Here is a 21039-nt window from a genome sequence, read left to right as displayed (position 1 = left end):
TCTCCGTCTCACAACAACAATAATCTGGTGTTTTCCCACATCCAGCAGCCCGGTGAGCCTCACCAGCACGCCGAGACTCCCCTCTGCTCAGAGTAGGTCAGAGGAAACTGAAGCGATGTGGCAGCCTCCCGGTCTCACGCAGGTAATTACCAGAGCTCTGTCCCTACAGTTTCCCCTCACTGGGAGAAGGGAAGGGCCGCTGTCCACGGCACTGTCACGCTGGGATGCTGAATTGAGAAGGCATGAAACAAAATGATGGTGCTGATCGTTTTGATTGTCGACAACCACTGTTCCCTGGGAGTGATGTTGGAGTTTTGTGAAAGCAGAGCGCGCACGAGAGGCATGAAGCTGGAGAGAAGAGACAGAGTAGAGACGGAGTGTTTTTAACATTTTATGGTAAAAAACTACAGGGGTTATCAGATGTTCTTGTCGGTGCTAAATGGTTAGCATGCTGACTTTAGTAGATATCTCTGCAACACAGTATATAGACGTCTTTGACTTAACGCCAACATGTTTTAAACTAAAATTCTGACCTTATCCTACAAAGTGCCCCTTTAAGTAGCATAATCCATGAAGTTAAAGCTTTTCCTGGCGTTTCCATGTTGTACTACTATTGGTGCCACAAATGCAACATGAGCAACATGGCTACCGCTAACAGCCTCGCTAGTGTCCAGAGAGAAAGAAAAACAACCGTGAGAATCCTAATTTTGAGCTTGAAATCTTGTTCTTAGTGCAACGAAAAGGCGGAGCAAAACACCTGGTGTAATAATAAGTAGGAAGATGCCTTTCCTTTGGGCTGTGAGTCGACCTTTATTTTGGCGGGGAAAAATCAATGGGTTCATCTTTCAGTCAGTACTTACTCCAGAATGATGAGTTAAAGCGAATCATTGTCTGTTGCCAGTTAAAATAATAGTGATTAAGCACATATAGTTTGCAGTGAGTTCGCTAATCAGTCCAACAAGTTATATCACAACATGTAAATAAAGGAGATATCGTAAGAACTATTTTCCTCACGAGACAGGAAAATACAACCACACACTGGACGTAAACAATATAAAACTTGTCAAAAACTATTTGGTTTGTCTTTTTACCTCTGGATCACCACTTAGCTTCACTGCTAACTGAGCTACTTGCTAATGATAGCTGGTTGCTACGTTAAAGAGCAGCGAGTCCAGAATAAAGACTCTGCCACTATAGTTCTGGAGAAACCTTCAAATTCTGGACATTTCTTACAAATTAAACATTTACAACAACGTCTATGAGGTGGTTTCAGACAGACAGCTCAAGTTGGGCTTGAAATTAAACTCTAACTTTACTTACTAACTAACTTAATAACATACCGACTGTCTGAGCTGTTGTCCTCTGCCTGCACTCCTCTGCTCACTTCCTTTGCTGCAGAACACTTGCTGCTCCCTCTCGTGTCTTATCAGGCCTATCATAAACAAACATTTCCTGTCATGCCCATGACCTTCATGTAACCTTTGGAACAATAGTTTAACCAGGGGCCTCATGAGTTGTTGTTGTTGTTTTTTATTTTACTGAATGATTGTGAGGTAGTGTGGAGGCCACTCGCCTGCAGCCTGGAGAGACTGGACATGATTTATTCAGTTCATGCTATCGTGTGTGTCCTCTTTCTCATTGTTGCCCTAAAGGGCGCCAATTCACACAGTTATACCCTTCATGATGGACTAAACACAGATTTTTTTGTTTGTGTGTGAGGATAATGTCTGTTTTGGGGCAGTACAACAGCACCTGAGCACGTTACATTTGCTTGTTGGTCAGTTCTAAAAGACACCCTCAGGTGAGACGCTCTTTTTCAGGCTCGGGCTGACGACACCTGCTGGAGGGTCACAGCCGGTCCAACAGGTCAGTAATGATCTGGTGGACGGACACAAGACAGAAATAATTAGGTCTACACAGAGGGGCAGCCATTACCGCAGATCTCCCTCAGGCGCTTCTTGATATTTTATTTATTATCTCACATCCTCAGCGAGGTGGGTGCACAAAGCCAGCCGGCTCCGTCAGACGTACCAGATCCAACGCTAACCAGCTCGTCTCACGGCACGCGGTGAAGACTCAGCAGCTGTGGGGGCGGCTCATTATTATTTTCTAACCCACCAAAAGACGACTGGCTGGTGACTTTATTTGATTTCTTCCCGGTAACATACAGCAGGAGTCCAATTATGAGTAAGAATTATATTACCTCATGACAACGATTTAATACAGCTCGACTGGGTGTGGGCTCATTTGAAAATTGTCTATGAGACTTTTTCAGCGCACGGCAGAGAAAACTAATCAAGCCGCCTGAGTGGAACTGCTCTCACCGCCCCAGTGTGTGTGCAGCACTTTATAAATGGTGCCTTTAATAGTGAGGCGTGGAGAATAACCCTTGTGATGTCACAGAGGTGTCATCAGGGTTATCTCAGCTCGGACGTAAAGACAATAAAGTGACATATGGCAGTGTTAAGGGGTAAATAAAGTGTATAAATCAAAAACAGAACAACAAAAATCCTGATACTTGCCACTTTAATAGTCACAGATCAATCGTCAGCAGTGATGTGCACAAGGGGGCCCAATTGTTGAAAAACGCGCGCTAAAGTGCCCTCCTGGGAGCCAAAAAAGCGTGCCAAAGTGCCCTCTTGATTGGCAAAACACACTAAACTGCCCCCTTGGCTGGTTAAAACATGATAAACTGCCCTCTTGGGAGCCAAACGCGCGCTAAACACACTAAACTGCCCCCTTGGCTGGTTAAAACATGATAAACTGCCCTCTTGGGAGCCAAAACACGCGCTAAAGTGCCCTCTTGGGAGCCAAAACGCGTGCTAAAGTGCCCTCCTGGGAGCCAAAATGTGCGCTAAAGTGCCCTCCTGGGAGCCAAAAAAGCGTGCCAAAGTGCCCTCTTGGTTGGCAAAACACACTAAACTGCCCCCTTGGCTGGTTAAAACATGATAAACTGCCCTCTTGGGAGCCAAAACACGCACTAAAGTGCCCTCTTGGGGGCCAAAACGTGCGCTAAAGTGCCCTCTTGGGAGCCAAAACGCGCGCTAAACACACTAAACTGCCCCCTTGGCTGGTTAAAACATGATAAACTGCCCTCTTGGGAGCCAAAACACGCACTAAAGTGCCTTCTTGGGAGCCAAAACGCGCGCTAAATCGCCCTTTCCTTCGCCCCTGCCCTTCAAAAAGTCTGAGCACGCCACTGATCGTCAGTGTGTCATTGTGCTAATTCAACTGTGTAATATTGATTTCATTAAGCTTTAATACTTTAAATTTCACTTCATAACTGCTGGTCGATCTCTATTTTTGCCAGGCTCACACTGAGTTAGAATTCGCACAGTTGTTACACATTGTAATCATTTTATAACACATTATTACCACAATAAAAATGTATTATAATGTGATTATAAGTTTGTGTAAGTGGCCAGTGGGTGCTGAAAGTCCTGTGTTATGCATTACAAGCTTGTTATAAGTTAATTTATCATTGTTGCCATTAAGCAAAATAAAAATTAAGACTACGTTGATGAAAGAACGTCACACAAAACACTGTCAGATGTGTTATAATCAACATGTACTAACATATATTGAATAGATCTGGATTAAACTATCAATTAACTGATCAAATATATGGTTAAACATGATAATGATGAGTTATGAATGTTCTTTACTGCTTATAACTATGATTATACGCTGCCATAGACCAACTATAATGCATTAGAGACATGGGCCTGATAGAAAGTAAATGTATTTTTCCTCCAAATGGCAAAAAATTAATGAATGCAGAATGACAAATCTTTAATTTAACGACCAACACACTTCCTCCCCCGTGACAGAGGGATCAGTGTGTGTTGCTGGCAGGTGGTATTTGTGCTCCAGAGGCAGCGAAACGCCAGCAACATCTGATCTATTACCGTGGGCCCATATGGTTCTCATACAAGAACCCCATCTGGAGGCCCCACTTCAACATATTACACACAAATAAATCGCTGGCGGCACCAAACAGTCCCAGTTTTCCCCCTCCGGCTTCACATTCATGAGCCGTGCACGTCAGGATGTGTGTGAGCTTCATCGTGTGCTTCACAGGACAGAACCTCGACCCAGCTGACATCTGAGGGAAAGTTTCTCTCCTTGTTAAAACTTCTTCCATTAGAGAGTCCTCTGGTTTTCCAATGATGCCACAGATGTACTGATTCTTATCATCCAGCTGATATTCAATTAGGATGTTTGTGTGACACTGTGAGCACAAACAGAAATCCCATGATCGCGATGAGCCTCGGTCACTTTAAGGATTACAGTTGTTAATAGACTTTTTTTCGTCTGATCACTCCGACGGGATTTCGATGGTTAAAAGATGATCACATTCACAGATCCCGAGCTGTATTGGATTATCACTGCTGCATGATTTAAGTCATTTCTGCTCTATCCTATTAGCTCCAACTGGAAGCTAGCTTTGACATGAACGCCTCGGTGTTAAAATATGTATATTGGGATACATGTGATAATCTGCAGTGGTATTTATAACAGTAAATATGCAGCACGGTAGTAAAATCTGAGCATTTGATCTTTTTTGCATTCACTGAGCGTAATACTGCAGATGCAGGAACTCCCCCGCTGTGCTCACTGAGATCAAATATGCTGTTTTTTTTATGATATAAACACATTTACAGGCCGACTTTCCAAACTCTGAGATGAGATCAACACATCTCAGCTGTTTGCAGATGCCCGCGTCAAATTTACTCGCTGTAACGACCAAAAAACATCTAACGAGGAAAGGATGAAAGAGAGGAAGGGACACTGAACCTCTACATCTATGTTGTAGTAAAACTGTTTCATTATTGGTGAACACAAAGCTGCAACACAAACAATTATCTGTCTGCATAACTTATATTATATTCTCAGACTTTATTATGCCACTATGCACGGGCTCAACCTCGTTTTTTTGTTTTTCATATGTTCCCTAAAGCTTCAGTTTATTGTCAGCCAGCTCTTCAGTAGATGTTAAAGGGATATTCCGGTGTAAGTTTAATCCACGGTCTAACACACCGTGGAACTGTGTTAGACTCCCTCTCAAGAGATCAAGTTAGCAGACCGTTAATTTACGGAGTTTTATCAACCTCAGAAACGACCGCACGACAACAATACACTGCAGTAAATGGATCCAAATATAAACCGCCACCAAAAAGCCACAAATAATCCCCAGAACAGCACCAAACTTCAGCAACAGTACAAATAGGGTCTCAGCACATAGTCCGGGGCATCTAACCTCCGCTAGCTTAGCTGGATTTCTATTGTGAAGCTAAAAACAGATTTCAACTCTCCTCCATCAGCTTCCGGGTCGGGGAAGTCCCGACGCGACGATTACCGAGTGCGGTTAGAAATGCTCAATTCCGTTCTTTTCCCTGTCCGCTCTCGATAATAACTGTTATAAACTGGCAGGTAAGACACATATGAACCTTGATTGCTTTTCCATGGAGTCATAATCAGACATTTTCATCCATGAGCCGCGGAACTCTACTGCACTCGGTAATCGACTCGTCTGGACTTCCCGTCAACAGGAAGCTGCTGCAGAAGAGTGGTAAATTTAGTCAGCTTTTCAGTAGAAATCCAGCTAAGCTAGCAGAGGTTAGATGCCCCGGACTATGTGCTGAGACCCTATTTGTACTGTTGCTGAAGTTTGGTGCTGTTCTGAGCATTATTTTTGGCTTTTTGGTGGCGGTTTATATTTGGATCCATTTACTGCAGTGTATTGTTGTTGTGCAGTCGTTTCTGAGGTTGATAAAACTCTGTAAATTAGCGGTCTGCTAACTTGATCTCTCAAAAGGGAGTCTAACACAGTTTCATGGTGTGTTAGACCATGGATTAAACTTAGTCCGGAATATCCCTTTAACATACTACTTTAGTACGTTCACAGGCTATGTAGAATACGTCTATATTTGACATTTATACGATATGTGGCCTATCGCATGCAAGGGCGTCACTTTGTGTTTAAAAAGTGGAGGACATGGGGGCTCAGATGAATGAAAAAAAGAAAATCAGTGGTCTTCAAAATTTCAATATAAAAATGGGACTGAAAGACGTCACAGTAGATAATTACGGCAGGCAAGAAAATAGCCTAATGATGCATCAAAAGTCATTCAGTGCCATTTTTTAGTTAACATTTCCTGCTCCAAGCTCTTTTCTAGCACATTTCTGAACTATTATGCCCCGACTCTCCTACTGGGAGGTGATGGAGTTTAACGAGAAGGCTGCCAAGCCAGCGACCGCAGATCAAGACTGCGTTTCAAGTGTTTTAGCCACCGGCCGGGAACATGGAATATTTTTTTGACGCGGCGTCAACACAGCGTTTGAACATTCGTGACACCACTGGATATTTCCTTCAAGCAGACCTCGGGACAGTTTCCAGGCGTGTTTGTGGAGAGAAGACAACAGATACATGAATCTGACAGAAGGTCAGGACGTGTGCGGACATGTTTGTGGTATTTTAAGCCAAAACGTGATCTTTTCCTAAACTTAACCAGATGAGAAGCACAAAGAAACCTTAAACTGCAACGTAAAGAAATATAAAGTTTCATCTATCTGTGGTTAGCAGGAAATGTAGTTTTCCAATATTCTCTCTGGTGACTGCGCTGACATCAGTGGTCACTTTGCACAGATCGACCTGTCGTTTGGAATCAGCTCTGCTTCGAGCCCTGCTTTTAAAGCGAAAGAGGCTGAAGGCACCCGGTCAGCAGAAAGCTGTCAGCCCTTCAAGCTCTTAAGATTCCTCTGCAGAGTTCTTCTCTCCAGCTGTTGACCTCGATCAGCTTCCAGTGACAGAAGAGTAAGATTTGCAATGCGGAAGAAAGAAAACAAAAGACACAGATAACTATTGGTGCGTGGAGAAGTGACCTTGAGTGAATCACGATGAAGATCTTGATATCTGCGTGCAGGAGAATTTGATTCTCATGCTGAATGAAACCCTGGGTGTCGTCGAGCTGTCGGGGTTCCACTCCCTGGGAGGCAGATCACCTCTGAACTCTTCCTCCTCTGTGACCTGGATGGATGAAAGCCTGTGAATGTAAGGATTTAACACGGAGCCATGTTGGTCCATCTGTGCATGTTCCTGTTGGAACACATCCAGCCTCTAATCCATCTCTGTGGAGTGTTTATGTGTCTGTGCGCTCATATTATACATCAGTTCATACGTGCGTCCTCTTCTGTATCCTCTCTACGCTCCGTCTATACACAAAGAAAAGAAAAATAAGCATTCATGAGCCTCTTTTGGCCTCAGCTCAATATTCTGAGCGGATTTAATTTCTTCCTTCACGTCTGGTGTAGATATTAAACACAGAAATCTATAAAGTACCATCGGATTTACCGGGATTCATCACATTACTTTGAATGATTAAGAAATTCACTCAGTGCTCATCATTGTTTTATACTAATGTTCTTCTTTGATACATAAATAATAAGAAGAGGAGGAAGATTAAAAAACATACGAACAAGAACAAATAATCAGAAACATTTGCCATGAAAAATGTCCACATGAAATATAATGTATTACATTTATATAAAAGTAAAGACGAGATTAATTCATCAGTAGATTTAAAATATAGTTTAGGGGTAAAATAAATAAAAGCTGCCTTCATGCATTTCAGTTCATATAATCTTTTTTTTAATGAGCATATTTAAAGAATAACACATAAAATTAAAAAATATACTGACATGCATTCACACACACACATGCAGGAGGACAAGTTCAACTTAACCACATGTCAGAGCCCAGGATTCATTTTTCTTCGAGTTTCTTCACGCGCGCAACTGAAATAAATTCACGCAACCATTTTCTGAAGCCTGTTGGGGTTTGTATCTTCCAGTCTGTGAGCTTTTTTTTGCTAATTATTTGAGGTGTCTGAATGCGTGAAGGGAGAATAAAGAGTCCAGTACAGCTGAGGTTGAAAAACAAGATGATAAAGATGATTGCAGGATCAGGATTATTCCAGTTAATTGCTGTGAGTGATGATTGGAGCGATGAGAAATGTCTACCAGCTAGTCAGAAAGTCATAAGTTCACCAGCCACAGTGTAATTAATCCTCTGGGGACCATGAAAGCCTTTGCAAAGTTTTCTGGCAGTCCGTCCAGCAGATTAAATACTGCAGTGGAACTTAAAGGGCGAACACGTCCCTGCAGAGCGCCGCTGCTGGTAGCGAGACCAGAAAAAGTCGTACAGCCGACGGTTCTTTTCCCCACAGCATCAAAAAGCTAATAAGAGCTGCCAGCTTTCCACTACAGCACCAAACCACCGGCCTCTTTCTCAGAAGCAGCACTGCTGTCGATGATGCTCATGTCACATTCGGACTGAATCAATAATTCTGTGGTCATTAGTGAACTGGGATCGGGTGATTGACTCCCTGACCGAACTGGCAGCTGTGCTGATGATGGTGATTGGCTCTAATTAGTGCAGCGGTCGCTCAGACACGAGTGCAAAATCACATTTGCATGCAAACATTTCTCGACATTTATTTAACCCTGCGTGGTGGAATAAAAATATGGCAAAAGGTTTAAGAGATGAGATATTATCAATTACGAAAAAGAGACGTGTAATTCTCTAAATGATCTGTTACTCCTCTCGCATTAAAGCAGACAAGCACACACACAAATACAGCCTTTTCACTGGTACTTTCATTATTAATCATTTAAGTGACTTTTTGTGATGTTTGTCAATATGTCACCTGTCAATGAATCTCTTTTACTCCTCTGCAGCACAGAATCACTGTTGGACAGATCAGAGAGTCCCAAAGGTCCTGATGTGAACAGGGATTTCTCCAGATCTAGATCACAGGTGATCAGGAGCTACTGGGTTCACCTGTGATGTTCTCTCCATCAGCTGGCTGCAATCAGTATATCTATATAAGACTGAGGGCTGCTCAGATGGTTGTGTGTTCTCAGGGAGTCGACACCATCAGTTGGTGCTGTGTTTTCTGTTTGGGGGGAATATCTGGGTTGAGTGTTTGAGATTTCATGCGTTTGTCCAGTTTTTATACATTTTGTTTCCCTCCCGATCCGTGACTTAAACTTCACTTTTGGTTTTTGGTTCCAGTGTTTTTTGTTCGTCTATCAGTCTGATAGAATCAGCGGGTGGCTGTGGGTTTTATTCCCACCAGTTTGCTTCGACCCTTTTGATTTGAGCAGCGCTTTGTTAGTTTCCAACCCTGCGACCCGTCCTTCAGGTTTTGTTTTGTGGGGAATGTAACGTCACACTAATGATAACCCTCCTCAGAATACTGATGTAATTTCAGTGAAATCAAATCATGCATTTACCTTTTGTGGAATTATCCTTCTGGTATGACCAAAAAAATGCTGCATGCTGTATTTATTTTCATCAAGGTGAGGATCCCCTCACCTTCCAGCGGTACACTGAGCTTATAGAAGATGGACCCAGACTGAGATGGCAGACAGGAGGATCATAGCTCAAACTCTTACTCCAAAAGACAGACATGGCAACTGGACTTGAATACAAACTAAACTGATGAGGTGCGGGTGGAGAAACACAGGGAGCAGCGCTGGAGCAACGAGGCTGATGCAGGACAGGTGTTGAGGGGAGAGCACAGGAATATAAAAACCAAAGATACGTCATAAAAATAGACAGAAATGACAAAACCATGACTCCCAGTGTCGTAGTCAGCCACAGTGTGACAGCATGTGCAGCAGCAGGTCCTTGGAACCAGTTAAATTAAATGTAATTAAGTCATTTTTATTATATTTTTTCTTGCCATAAAAGACAAACGTGCAAAAAAAAGTCCACTGTGAAACACAAGAAACTGCAACTCACTGCCGTTCTAATAATAACTGATGAGCGATTTGAGGCGTATGAAGTTACAACATCACTTCCTGAGGTTATTGCCACCGCTCGGTCCCACGGATCATTTCAACACGATTACTATCTCTTTCTCACATTGTGCCTCAAAAAAAAAAAAAAAGTCAATTTTTAATCCTAATGGTGGAGGTGGATTTAAAGGTAAACAGATTTACGCTGTTGACCGGAGCATCTCCTGCCACACTCTAATCTATATAATGGCTTTCAGGCAGGAAGGTACTAATGTAGCGATGATGCTCAGGTTACTTTAAAATACATTTCCAGAGCAGCGTCCTGGCTGGTGGGAGGGGAACGTGATACTGTACAGCAGAGGACGCTGCAGGGGAGGAGGGCGAGAGCGGCCCTGATTACAGGAACGAGGCTCGTTGCAGGGTGAGAGTGTGAAGAACAAAGTGGTACCCAGATTTACAGGTTCATACAGGAGGAAACATCTACGCCGTTGTTCTTGTAGATGCTGGGGCTTGTCATTACCAACCAGCCCCATGGATGGGTAATAATTACTGTGACAGTACATTCATCACTGGATTAGTGTTATTTGCAAACCGTGACCACATGGAAGTCAAGGAAACGCATTTAATGTCACGATGTCACACAGAAATAGTCAGTTTCATTTCCTGAAAAGCCGAAAGACATTTGAATCATCAGAGATTGAATATTCTCTGGCGAAATGTCTAAAGGTCGTTGTGATGTGTAACAGTTTAACTGCAGAAAAACATACAATTAACATAATCTGAGGTAAAATGTAATCAGACTGTACTTCAGATCGCTTGTTTCAGTTACATTTCATGGATTTTTTTTTTTTTTTTTCCAGCTGTGGCTCAAACTGCTGAGACGGCAGCATTCTGTTCCCATGTCGGCCATATGTGCTGTTTAACCTGTCAAAGTGTCAGAGGAAGTGACCGCCCAGTGAGAACAGATCCGGACAACATCAGCCGAAAACACACGCTCAGTGTCCAAAGATCATTTGAGTGCAAAGAAAGAAGAAAGACCTGAAGCTGCTTTTAATTGAGCAACACAATCCGTCAGGAGGAAACTCAGCATGAGTCCAATTATTACCTTTTTTAATGGAAGGCTAGAAAAAGAGAGAGACTGACGTGAGGAAGTGACATCAGAGGAAAAGGTCAAATCTATAGATAACATTTCTGTTTATATTCGTACAGAACTGGACAGTAATTGTTGTAAAATATGAGTAAAATAAACAGTGTACACAAGCTTTTATTAAGCCCTGTTGGTTTTCTGCCTGTTCCTATGCCTGTGTGTTTTTTGCTATCCTTGTTATTTGTGTTGATTTTAATTTTTAAGTTGTGCAAAATAGTATAAAAAGAACCATCACGTGAGGGGTAGACGGATTATTGGGACCAATATTCAGGATTTTTCAGTGTTTTTCTTGTGATTGCCGATAAAATAAATTGATTTTAAGAAATGTTCTACAGCATGGTCTCCCTGTCAGAGGTCTCGCTCAATGTCCCGCCCACATCACAATTTGATTGGTTAAAAAAGTCACAATGAATCTGAATAAATCTGTATCTGCAAAATAACTTGTAAATAAAAAACATTTTAGAGCAGCAGCAAAAGGAAACACCCAAGACAAGCACCTCAAAATGTGCAATTCTATTTCCATCTCAAATTATTCTAATATTTGACTGTCATATATACATTTTTTACTGTAGATTGCTTCCAAATATCAGTCATCAGTTTCCTTGACGACTAATAATCCGTATGGACTCTTTACATCAAATCTCTGCAGCCACGCTGCAAGCCGCTTTATTCTCCCTCCTCCTACCCTTCGTCTATTTATAGAGAAGTAAAAGTGCGGCAGAGCTTGAATCTCTCAAGGATGCAACATCAGGAGGTGCTTGAACCGAAGAAATCTGTCGAAGCGCGTTCTCCTCACTGAGCCGTCGGTGTTGCGGCTCTGACATGCCGGACAAAAAGCCATAACTCAGCCCTGCCTCGGATACATCGGTCGTCCGAGCTGTATTGATAAATCCGTGGTGCTGTAGTAGTGGACAGATTTGTGATTGCATCTTATTTTCTGTTAGTTTCATGCAAGGTAATCTACTCAGTTTTTTCCTGTAGGGTAGCTTTTATACTCTCAGTGTCATCTTCATGATCAAAGCGACAAGTAGTAAAGTGGAGTGGAAGAAGAGCGAGAGCATCCGAGGATGCTCTCGCTCTTCTTCCACTCCACTTTGCTTCTTGTCACCATATAGTATAGAAACTCCTTAGTGTTTCTCTGCATGCTGAGTAGATGTAAGAAATACATTTAGTTCCTTGAGAGTCAATGATCTTCTACACGAGCCTCCGTTTCCCCCAGTACAGCCTGCGTTGCATTTCCCAGAAACAGATTAAACCCTGGTTATTATGTGCATTTGATTATTTATAACCTCGGCCTTCACCGGGAAATCTAATCTGCAGGGGCACCGGCAGGTCTGCGAGTCCTCTGTAGTGAAAGTGATTTCGCTGAAATGGATCTAAACGGGTCAGACGCGGGGCCCGCCGTACTCAATTAAATATTTTTCCTAATTTACCAGAGAGCTAGCTGCGGGCCGTTTCCAGGATTTACAAGCATTAGCTCCTCTGACCAACCCGATCTGCAAGAGTGGATGTTGGAAATGTACTTTGCTGCAAAATACATATCTGCTGCAACTTTTTCTTTTAGCTTCAATCTTCAGTTTCATCTTGTGTCACCTCAGCACTTCCGCTCTGGTAAGAATTAGGAACTTGGTTAGAGTTGTTAAACAGTCACGTTTTGCTTTAAAATACGTCTTTTGTCACCACAAACAAGGATGGAGACGTCACAAGATATTTTTCTGGAAGCTGTTCCAAGGTTTCATGCTTCACAAATGTTGAAATCCAGTCTCAGTCTGCGGTCTCTGTCTGGGCAGCTTTCTACCCTGTAATATGCTCGTTCATCATACTAATCAAGAGGGCATTAAGAAACGAGAGGAGACGAGGCTTTTCTCTCCACTGAACATGAGCAAAGTGAAATGATGTGTTTTGTTGGCTTCACTGAGACACATTTTCTCGAAACACGAGCTTTTGTGCACAGAAAATCAATAAAAGAAGAATATAGTTGGAAGAAAAATCTATCCGGAGGAGTACAGATGGTTTTTAATGCAGTAAATTTCAGTAAAACTTGATAATTTATTAGTATTTAATCCCAAATCTCTCTATATATATATTGATTTGGTGATTTGGTGTTAATTAATCACTTGGCACCAGTGGTGTGCACAGACTTTTTGAAGGGCAGGGGCGAAACTACAGCATGCCACTGAAAAGGGCACTTTAGCATGCGTTTTGGCTCTCAAGCGGGCACTTTAGCATGCGTTTTGGCTCCCCAAGAGGGCACTTTAGCATGCGTTTTGGCTCCCAAGAGGGCACTTTAGCGTGCATTTTGGCTTCCCAGAGGACACTTTAGCGCACGTTTTGGCTCCCCAAGAGGGCACTTTAGAGTGCGTTTTGGCTCCCAAGAGGGCACTTAAACACGTGTTTTGGCTCCCAAGAGGGCACTTTAGCATGCGTTTTGGCTCCCCAAGAGGGCACTTTAGCGCACGTTTTGGCTCCCCAAGAGGGCACTTTAGCGTGCATTTTGGCTCCCAAGAGGGCACTTTAGCGTCCGTTTAGGCTCCCAAGAGGGCACTTTGGCGTGCGTTTTTCACCAATTGGGCCAGGAGGGGGAGCGACCGCCCCCTCTGCCCCCCCCCTCGTGCACATCACTGCTTGGCGCATTATGTTTAAATATTTGTTTCTTTGGCAGCACAGAAACAGTCCAGCAAACAGGTGCAAATCCTTTGGTTTCATTTTCTTTAAAAAACGGAACTTTTTCACGTATAAATTTTATGCCACATATTTATGAATCAAAACTTAAAAACCAAGCGAAACCTTCACATTCGTCTGAAACCCCCGATGAGGAATAGAAAGTGGAGTGAACAACCCAACTATGAAACAACTGGCTCAACTGGATTTCTTTATTTTCTTCATCTCACTGAAACCACATCAGCCTCCAGAAATGTGGGAGTTTCAGATAACATCATGAATCCGGTGTTGTGTCCGACCCTCCTCGCACATTAAAGCATTTTTGTTGCCATCTGTGGTTCCTCAGCAGAAACACAGAACATCACGTACTGACGCGTCCGTCTCCACGATTACGACGCCGTGGACGACGGTTGAAGCTCGCAGGCAGCCATCGTCTGCGGCCTGCGTTCACAACAGCTGTTGCTCTACCGTGCGTCTTATTAGAAACATCTGCATCACGAGCTGGAGCTGAGATATCAAATTAAAATCAGCGTGTTTTATTGCCCTTGACTGTCCAACTGAGTGCTTTATGGTTCTGTGAACACTGTGATCTTAGATGCATCTGGCAGAGAAAAAAGGGAAACATCGGAGTCTTATCACAAACTCTCACATAAATGAGTTTATATACTTCTCTTTTTTTTCCACAGGCCAGAGACAGAACATGAAGGGTCCATGTGAGCACAATATTTGTTTTGTTTGTAGTAATTATGGCTTGATAGTGAGACATTAAGAGGTAAGTAACAAGCTTTGAGCGTGGTGTTTAGAAAAATATTCGCATCAGGTATAAATTTAGCTAACTGAGCGCTGCACTTTCACTGCAGGGTGTTTTTTAAATTTAATCTATCTGACGAGGGATGCCAAATCTCTTTTCCAATCTCAGTTAATGTCTCTGTTAATGTGACTCAGTGGTGATACAGTTAATAGATTAATAAATCATTACCAAAATAATTGTAAAATTAAGTTACTGCCGCCTGACTGTTTCAGTAAAACTGCTAAATATTCTCTGAAACGTGAGACGATGTGAAAAAATCTCAAACTTCTGCTCGCGCTTCACATAATGTCAGAGGCGTTTTATAAATAGAGGTCCTACCACAATTTGCTCGAGACCACTTGAGGCCTGAAAATGCAGTGCTGAAAATATTCGCGACGGAAGTGTTGTGAAACCACACAGTCAGCTGATTGCTAAACAAATGAGCTGGTGGGTGTTGCTGACAGTGTTTTAGAGGAAACTTCACGGCTCTGCCAACACTTGAGCTCTGGACACCGACGGGTCAACAGCAGTGGAGCATCCTCGCTGCAGGTATGTCGTCTATCGATGATCTGAACATCGTACAGAAGTTGATTAAAAGTTAAAGATATTTTAATTCAATGGGCTTTGTTGTGAAAATGATGTTGAGTTCGATAAAATGTTGCTTATTGAAAACGTCTCTTCTTTTTTCCGACAGAAACATTGACGACAGCTCTGTTCCTCGAGGCAACATGGATTCTTCATTTGATTATGAATATGCATATCCTGACTATGACTACGACAAACACAACAATGGAACCAACGTGAGCACTGAAACCAACGAGCAGCCAGTTTTCACGCACAAGCCGACTTGTATAAAGGACCACTTGTGCGTGTCTCTGCTGGTGGTCAGCGTGCTCATTTTTCTGCTCGGATTCTTCGGGAACGCTTTGGTCATCTGGATTTCTGGCTTCAAGATGAAGAAGACGGTCAACACCACCTGGTACCTGAGCCTCGCCGTCTCGGACTTCGTCTTCTGCGCCTTCCTCCCGTTCAGCATCGTCCAGATGACGATGGAGGAGTGGGTCTTCGGCCGCTTCATGTGCAAATTCGCCCCGTCTCTTTTGTTCGTCAACATGTTCAGCAGCATCTTCCTCCTGGTCGTCATCAGCGTCGACCGCTTCGTGTCGGTCATGTTTCCGGTTTGGGCCCAGAACAATCGCACCATTAAAATGGCGTACGTTATTGTTTTGCTGGCGTGGATTCTCGCCATCGGAATGAGCATTCCCTCTGCGATTTTCCGGGATGTGGGCTCACACATGGGCACGACCGTTTGCTACAACAATTACACGTTGCACCCAAACAGTCACAAGATAGTCGCAGTGAGCCGCCTTCTTGCCGGGTTCATCGTCCCCTTCCTCATCATCATCATCTGCTACTCCATCATCATCCTCAAACTTCGAAACAACAGGATGACCAAAAACACCAAACCCTTCAAAGTCATGACGGCGCTCGTCGCTGCTTTCTTCATCTGCTGGCTTCCTTACCACGTGTTCATCCTGCTCGAGCTGAACAGCGGAGAGCACGACCACGACCTTTTAGCCAAGGGACTCAAGATAGGCGCTTCTATGGCGGCAGCGAACAGCTTCCTCAACCCGGTGTTGTACGTTTTCATGGGCAACGACTTCAAGCGGAAGTTCAAGAGCTCCGTGCTCTCAAAGATGGAGAACGCGATGGCGGACGAAGGCCGCACCGTCAGCCGGTACCTGTCCAGGTCCAGCTCCATGGACGGCAGAGCTTCCACACACATCTAGAGGTGCAACGTAAAACTCAAAACTGTTTCACTGAGTGCTCGGAAAAAGCAATTAATCACCACAGGACATGTAAAATGACACAACCAAGTCTGTATAGATTCTTTGTACAAATGTTGCACTTTTCCGCTGACAGCGTGAAGAAAGCTGTCGCCAGTTTAGGCTCGCAAACAATCTGCGAGCTTGAGCCAATATTGAAACACGGCTGAGCTCATTTTGTGATCCGTCTCATGTGGCAGAAGTGTTTTCAGAGCAGCATTTGTGCCGATCATAACTGTAAATGTAGTTGTAAAATACAGGGAATGTAATATATGAGGTGTATTGTCTGATTTATAATCACTGAACATTGTGTAATCATAGCATTAAGTATTATCTGCATCTCAAACAAAGGAGGAGTTGATACACGTTCAGGTCAGTTTGCAGAGCTCGTGGAGAAGAGAGGAGCTCGTATGATGCAGATTCAGAGGAATTAACTTCCTTGAACTCTCAACTCTCAAGAGTACGAGCCACACAAATGGAAATAATAATAATAATTTGTATATCTAATAAAAAGAAAAGGGGATCGACTCGCTGAAGGAGAACAGCTCAGAATGAATGGTACTCATTATTCTTGCATTTGAAACCTGAACTGTCTCAGTTCCTGCTGAAAAGGATGTTCTGTGGTTTTATTTACTGACACCACAGGACGCAACTTTTTTTGTGTTGCAGCATTTACATGTGTGTTGTACACGACTGACCTGAATACAGTGTGTGACTGGGTGGAGGATGTGAACTGTGTAGTTATTTCCTATGTATCTGTAGAGGTAAAACTCTCTCTCACAACTCATGATATGAACTAGTTTCCCGTGTGAGAGTTGTGTAGTGAAAGTGGTTTGTGCAATAAATGTTTGAATGTTTTGTTTCTGAAATAAAGCTGCAGTATTGAAGCTATTCGGCTGTCTGGTGTCGTATTCTGTCACTGCTGAGGCGTTTTGCAGGAAGTCATTAGTTCATTTGCATTTATCACCAGTCCTCACGTTCAGATGAATACCGAGAACTTCTCTGTCGGTTAAAAGAACAATGTTAGCTATGAAGAAATACATTTATTAGAATATAATATTTCATCTGGGGGGAAAAAAAACAACTTAGGCACAAAGTTTGAGGCGTGCTGCAGCGCTGGGACCACAAACTTTTATTAAAAGACACATTTTTTTTATGTCAAACAACCCAGAGAATCACATTCTCTTAAACAACCTCCTTTAATTTAGACCTAATTAGACGGGTTCACTTGTTCAAATGAACACGACCACAAAAATCGCAGTAATGTAAAAACTAAAAGCAACAGAAAAACTTACATCCCGAACCTCCGTTTGAATTAAGAATCAAATCTTGTCCACTTTCTCCAGCCTGTGCTAGATCAGGGAGGTTATCTAAAAGGACGTGAGTCTCTGTAAAGTTTGACTCTGATGAAGATACAAATCAAAAAGGTTAGTCTTCTGATAAAAGTTTGTAATCTGATTCCAGGTGCAGATATATCTGGGATATTTAGATATTTCCTGCCCTTCCTTCGTCCCACACTATTAAATCTATAGTTATATGTGGTCAAAAGGGACCAAAAAAGCTAAATAAAATGGGAAGTATGATTTTTTTTTTTTTATACTGCAGACATTATAAATGCAACAGTATGACCACTGCTAACCAGCTGTCTTTACGTGAAAGTGCTTTTTTTTAACAACACTTGTGAAACAGATGAGTTTGGGGATCAATCATCTTCTGTTCAATTTGTAAACTGCACAAAAAGATAGTATTAATGTGCGTCTGCTGGGGAAAAACTCACTCTTTAAAAAGGAATTTCTTTAAAGTAACTCGCATCTCAGTCAGTAACAGTAACACAGGAGGAATCAGGACATGAAGAAGTGATATTTCTTGATGTTGAAACAGTGGAAGGCCGGGGGAAGACCCCGCCTGCAGAGATTACATGTAGTAACTGTGCATGAGTCACAATGAAACGCTTTGAAATTGAACATTATGTATGTTAAAGGGCTCCGTTGAAGAGATAATTATCCATCAGCTCTGCAGAGTGTTTAAACATCTTTCAGCACTTTGTTTTCGTTGTGTTGACAGAAGAGCAGACGGACGAGGTTACCAGCTGGTGTTTGGAGACAAATGCTGCGTTCCAGACAACTCGGATCTCAAAAGTTTCTGATTTCCTACGAGGAAAAGTGGAATGGGACGCCACTCGCAGTCGGAAGTCCTACATTTATCTACCCCGACTTAAAGAGGGAGCAGTTGTCGGACTATAGTTTCTGTAAAGATAAGAAGAGTTTACAAAAGAATGAAGCGTTCAGATCAGATTGAAGTATTAAAAGTCAAAGTGCGCCCCATCTCCTACAGAAAACACTGCTCCTGAAACGCCTCGTCAGTAGTCCCACTTTTAAATCTGTGACTTTGTGACATCACTACTATGTCACAATGTCACCGATTTGCATAATTTATGCCTTGCCGCTAATTTGCCATGTGAGGAAATATTTTAGCACAGCTGCTCTGTTGGTGGTGTTGTTGTTGTTGTTGCTAGCAGTGCTGGGTCAGGCATGTGTGATCTGACCAATCAGAGCAGGCTGGGTATTCAGGAGGGGGCGGGGCCTCAAAGAGACAGGAGCTTTAGACGTAAATGATGATTTTGAGCGCTAAAATATGTAAAGTTATTCTAGTAGTGACACAAAAGAAACGATCAACCTGGAAATGATTGATAAAGATGATTATATAAAAAAGGAATACGTAATTTCTATCTATTCTTTCTCCTCCTCGCCACATATTTCCTCTGTGGTACATTTATCGTGTTTCTTACGGAAGTTAAATCAAGTCATTAATCAAGAGCATAGATTTTCAGTTTGAGAACATGATTTCATTCCTTTTCAGTGACACAGCTCCTTCGCGTGCTCAGATTTTTCCTCCTCATGCTCACATTTTGTGCTCGCACTTAAATGTCTTCTGCTTTCTTTCAAAATGTCTGCTTGAATTCAAAAATCACATGCCTGTGCTCACATTTGTCCTTCTTGCACACAAAAATTTCGCTCGCATTCAAATGTGCCCTCTGCGCGCTCAGGTCTAAGTGCACGCGCTCAGAACACACACCTGCTCACAGGTCAAGTTCTGCTCTCGGATCTCTCCTCTGCTTACGGATTTTTCTTGTGTATCAACACTATCAACCAATAGAAGGCCGGCTACTGTTGACCAATCAGAATATCCCCGCTTCTTTGCGGATGCGTTCGCTGTACTTCAAGGAGCGTCGCATACGGGCGGGCACTGTTTCTACCGGGTTTATCTACTTCCGTCCTCCAGGCTGTTAAATGTGGTGGTTCCCTTTATTTATTACGACTTTTGGAATAAAATATCAGTTAATCAATACACGAGCGCCCGTGCTTTCCATTACAATAGCTACATACATCAACATAAAGTAGAACAATAGCGACTCTACTTTCGCCATATTAGCTAATAGCCAGTTACCCAGGCAGTGGGATATGTTATATAATATAAATACTGAAGGAATAGTATGTTTGAGACGATAGTACAGCGGTTAAGAACATCAATTTTTGATGCTTTTTGCATCATGGGATGCTGGTTCGCATCCCGGCCCGGCGTACAGAGTTGGGTGTAAATGTACCGTATATTACCAAATAATAGCCGTGTGTCAATTAACCGCAGGGTCCCCTTTAAACGCAGATGCAGGTGTATATTTTGATAAATAACCGCTGGTTCCAAATAAATGCTGGGTCTAATTCATTTATTCTTTTTTAATCAAGGAAGAAGACGTGACCACTGACACTGCACGTTTTTCTTCTTCGCCTTTTGTACGCCGGGCCGGGATGCGAACCAGCGTCCCATGATGCAAAAAGTATCAAAAATTGATGTTCTTAACCGCTGTACTATCGCCTCAAACATACTATCCTTTCAGTATTTATATTATATAACATATCCCACTGCCTGGGTAACTGGCTATTGGCTAATATGGCGAAAGTAGAGTCGCTATTGTTCTACTTTATGTTGATGTATGTAGCTATTGTAATGAAAAGCACGGGCGCTCGTGTATTGATTAACTGATATTTTATTCCAAAAGTCGTCATAAATAAAGGGAACCACCACATTTAACAGCCTGGAGGACGGAAGTAGATAAACCCGGTAGAAACAGTGCCCGCCCGTATGCGACGCTCCTTGAAGTACAGGGAACGCATCCGCAAAGAAGCGGGGATATTCTGATTGGTCAACAGTAGCCGGCCTTCTATTGGTTGACAGTGTTGATACACAAGAAAAATCCGTGAGCAGAGGAGAGATCCGAGAGCAGAACTTGACCTGTGAGCAGGTGTGTGTTCTGAGCGCGTGCACTTAGACCTGAGCGCGCAGAGGGCACATTTGAATGCCAGCGACATTTTTGTTTGCAAGAAGGACAAATGTGAACACAGGCATGTGATTTTTTACTTTAAGCAGACATTTTGAAAGAAAGCAGAAGACATTTAAGTGCAAGCACAAAATGTGAGCATGAGGAGAAAAAATCTGAGCACGCGAAGGAGCTGTGTCACTGAAAAGGAATGAAATCATGCTCTCAAACTGAAAATCTATGCTCTTGATTAATGACTTGATTTAACTTCCATAGTTTCTAGCAACTAATTTTAATTCATGACAACATTTCCCTCTGGTTCACACCTCCTGAGCGAGCCTGAAGATAGACTACTGCGCTATTTTTAATCACGCTACGGCTAAATAATGTAGAAGCATGGAGAGACTGTACTGAGATGAGTCCACAGCAAATCCTTAAAAACCCATAATCACCCTCTGATGAATCATCTTAAAACAAACCAGTCGACCACATGGCG

At 42.7% G+C, this 21039-nt stretch overlaps 1 protein-coding gene across 1 annotated transcript; it reads left to right on the top strand.

Annotated features, from left to right (window-relative positions):
* Window positions 1–14847: 14847 nt before the first annotated feature.
* Window positions 14848–17119, top strand: cmklr1 (chemokine-like receptor 1). The gene is made up of 2 exons (XM_030415835.1): window positions 14848–14951; window positions 15097–17119. The coding sequence occupies exon 2, from the start codon at window positions 15131–15133 to the stop codon at window positions 16190–16192; it is 1062 nt and encodes a 353-aa protein (XP_030271695.1). The 5' UTR covers window positions 14848–14951; window positions 15097–15130; the 3' UTR covers window positions 16193–17119.
* The last annotated feature ends 3920 nt before the right edge of the window (window positions 17120–21039 follow it).

The sequence above is a fragment of the Sparus aurata genome, chromosome 5 (genome assembly GCF_900880675.1).
Source record: "Sparus aurata chromosome 5, fSpaAur1.1, whole genome shotgun sequence".
In the NCBI taxonomy this organism is placed as follows: Eukaryota; Metazoa; Chordata; class Actinopteri; order Spariformes; family Sparidae; genus Sparus; species Sparus aurata.
This window is presented reverse-complemented; position numbering and strand designations above follow the sequence as displayed.

Excerpts from the sequence above, each read along its gene's own strand:
- cmklr1 (XM_030415835.1), top strand. The coding sequence starts at position 15,131 with ATGGATTCTTCATTTGATTATGAATATGCATATCCTGACTATGACTAC.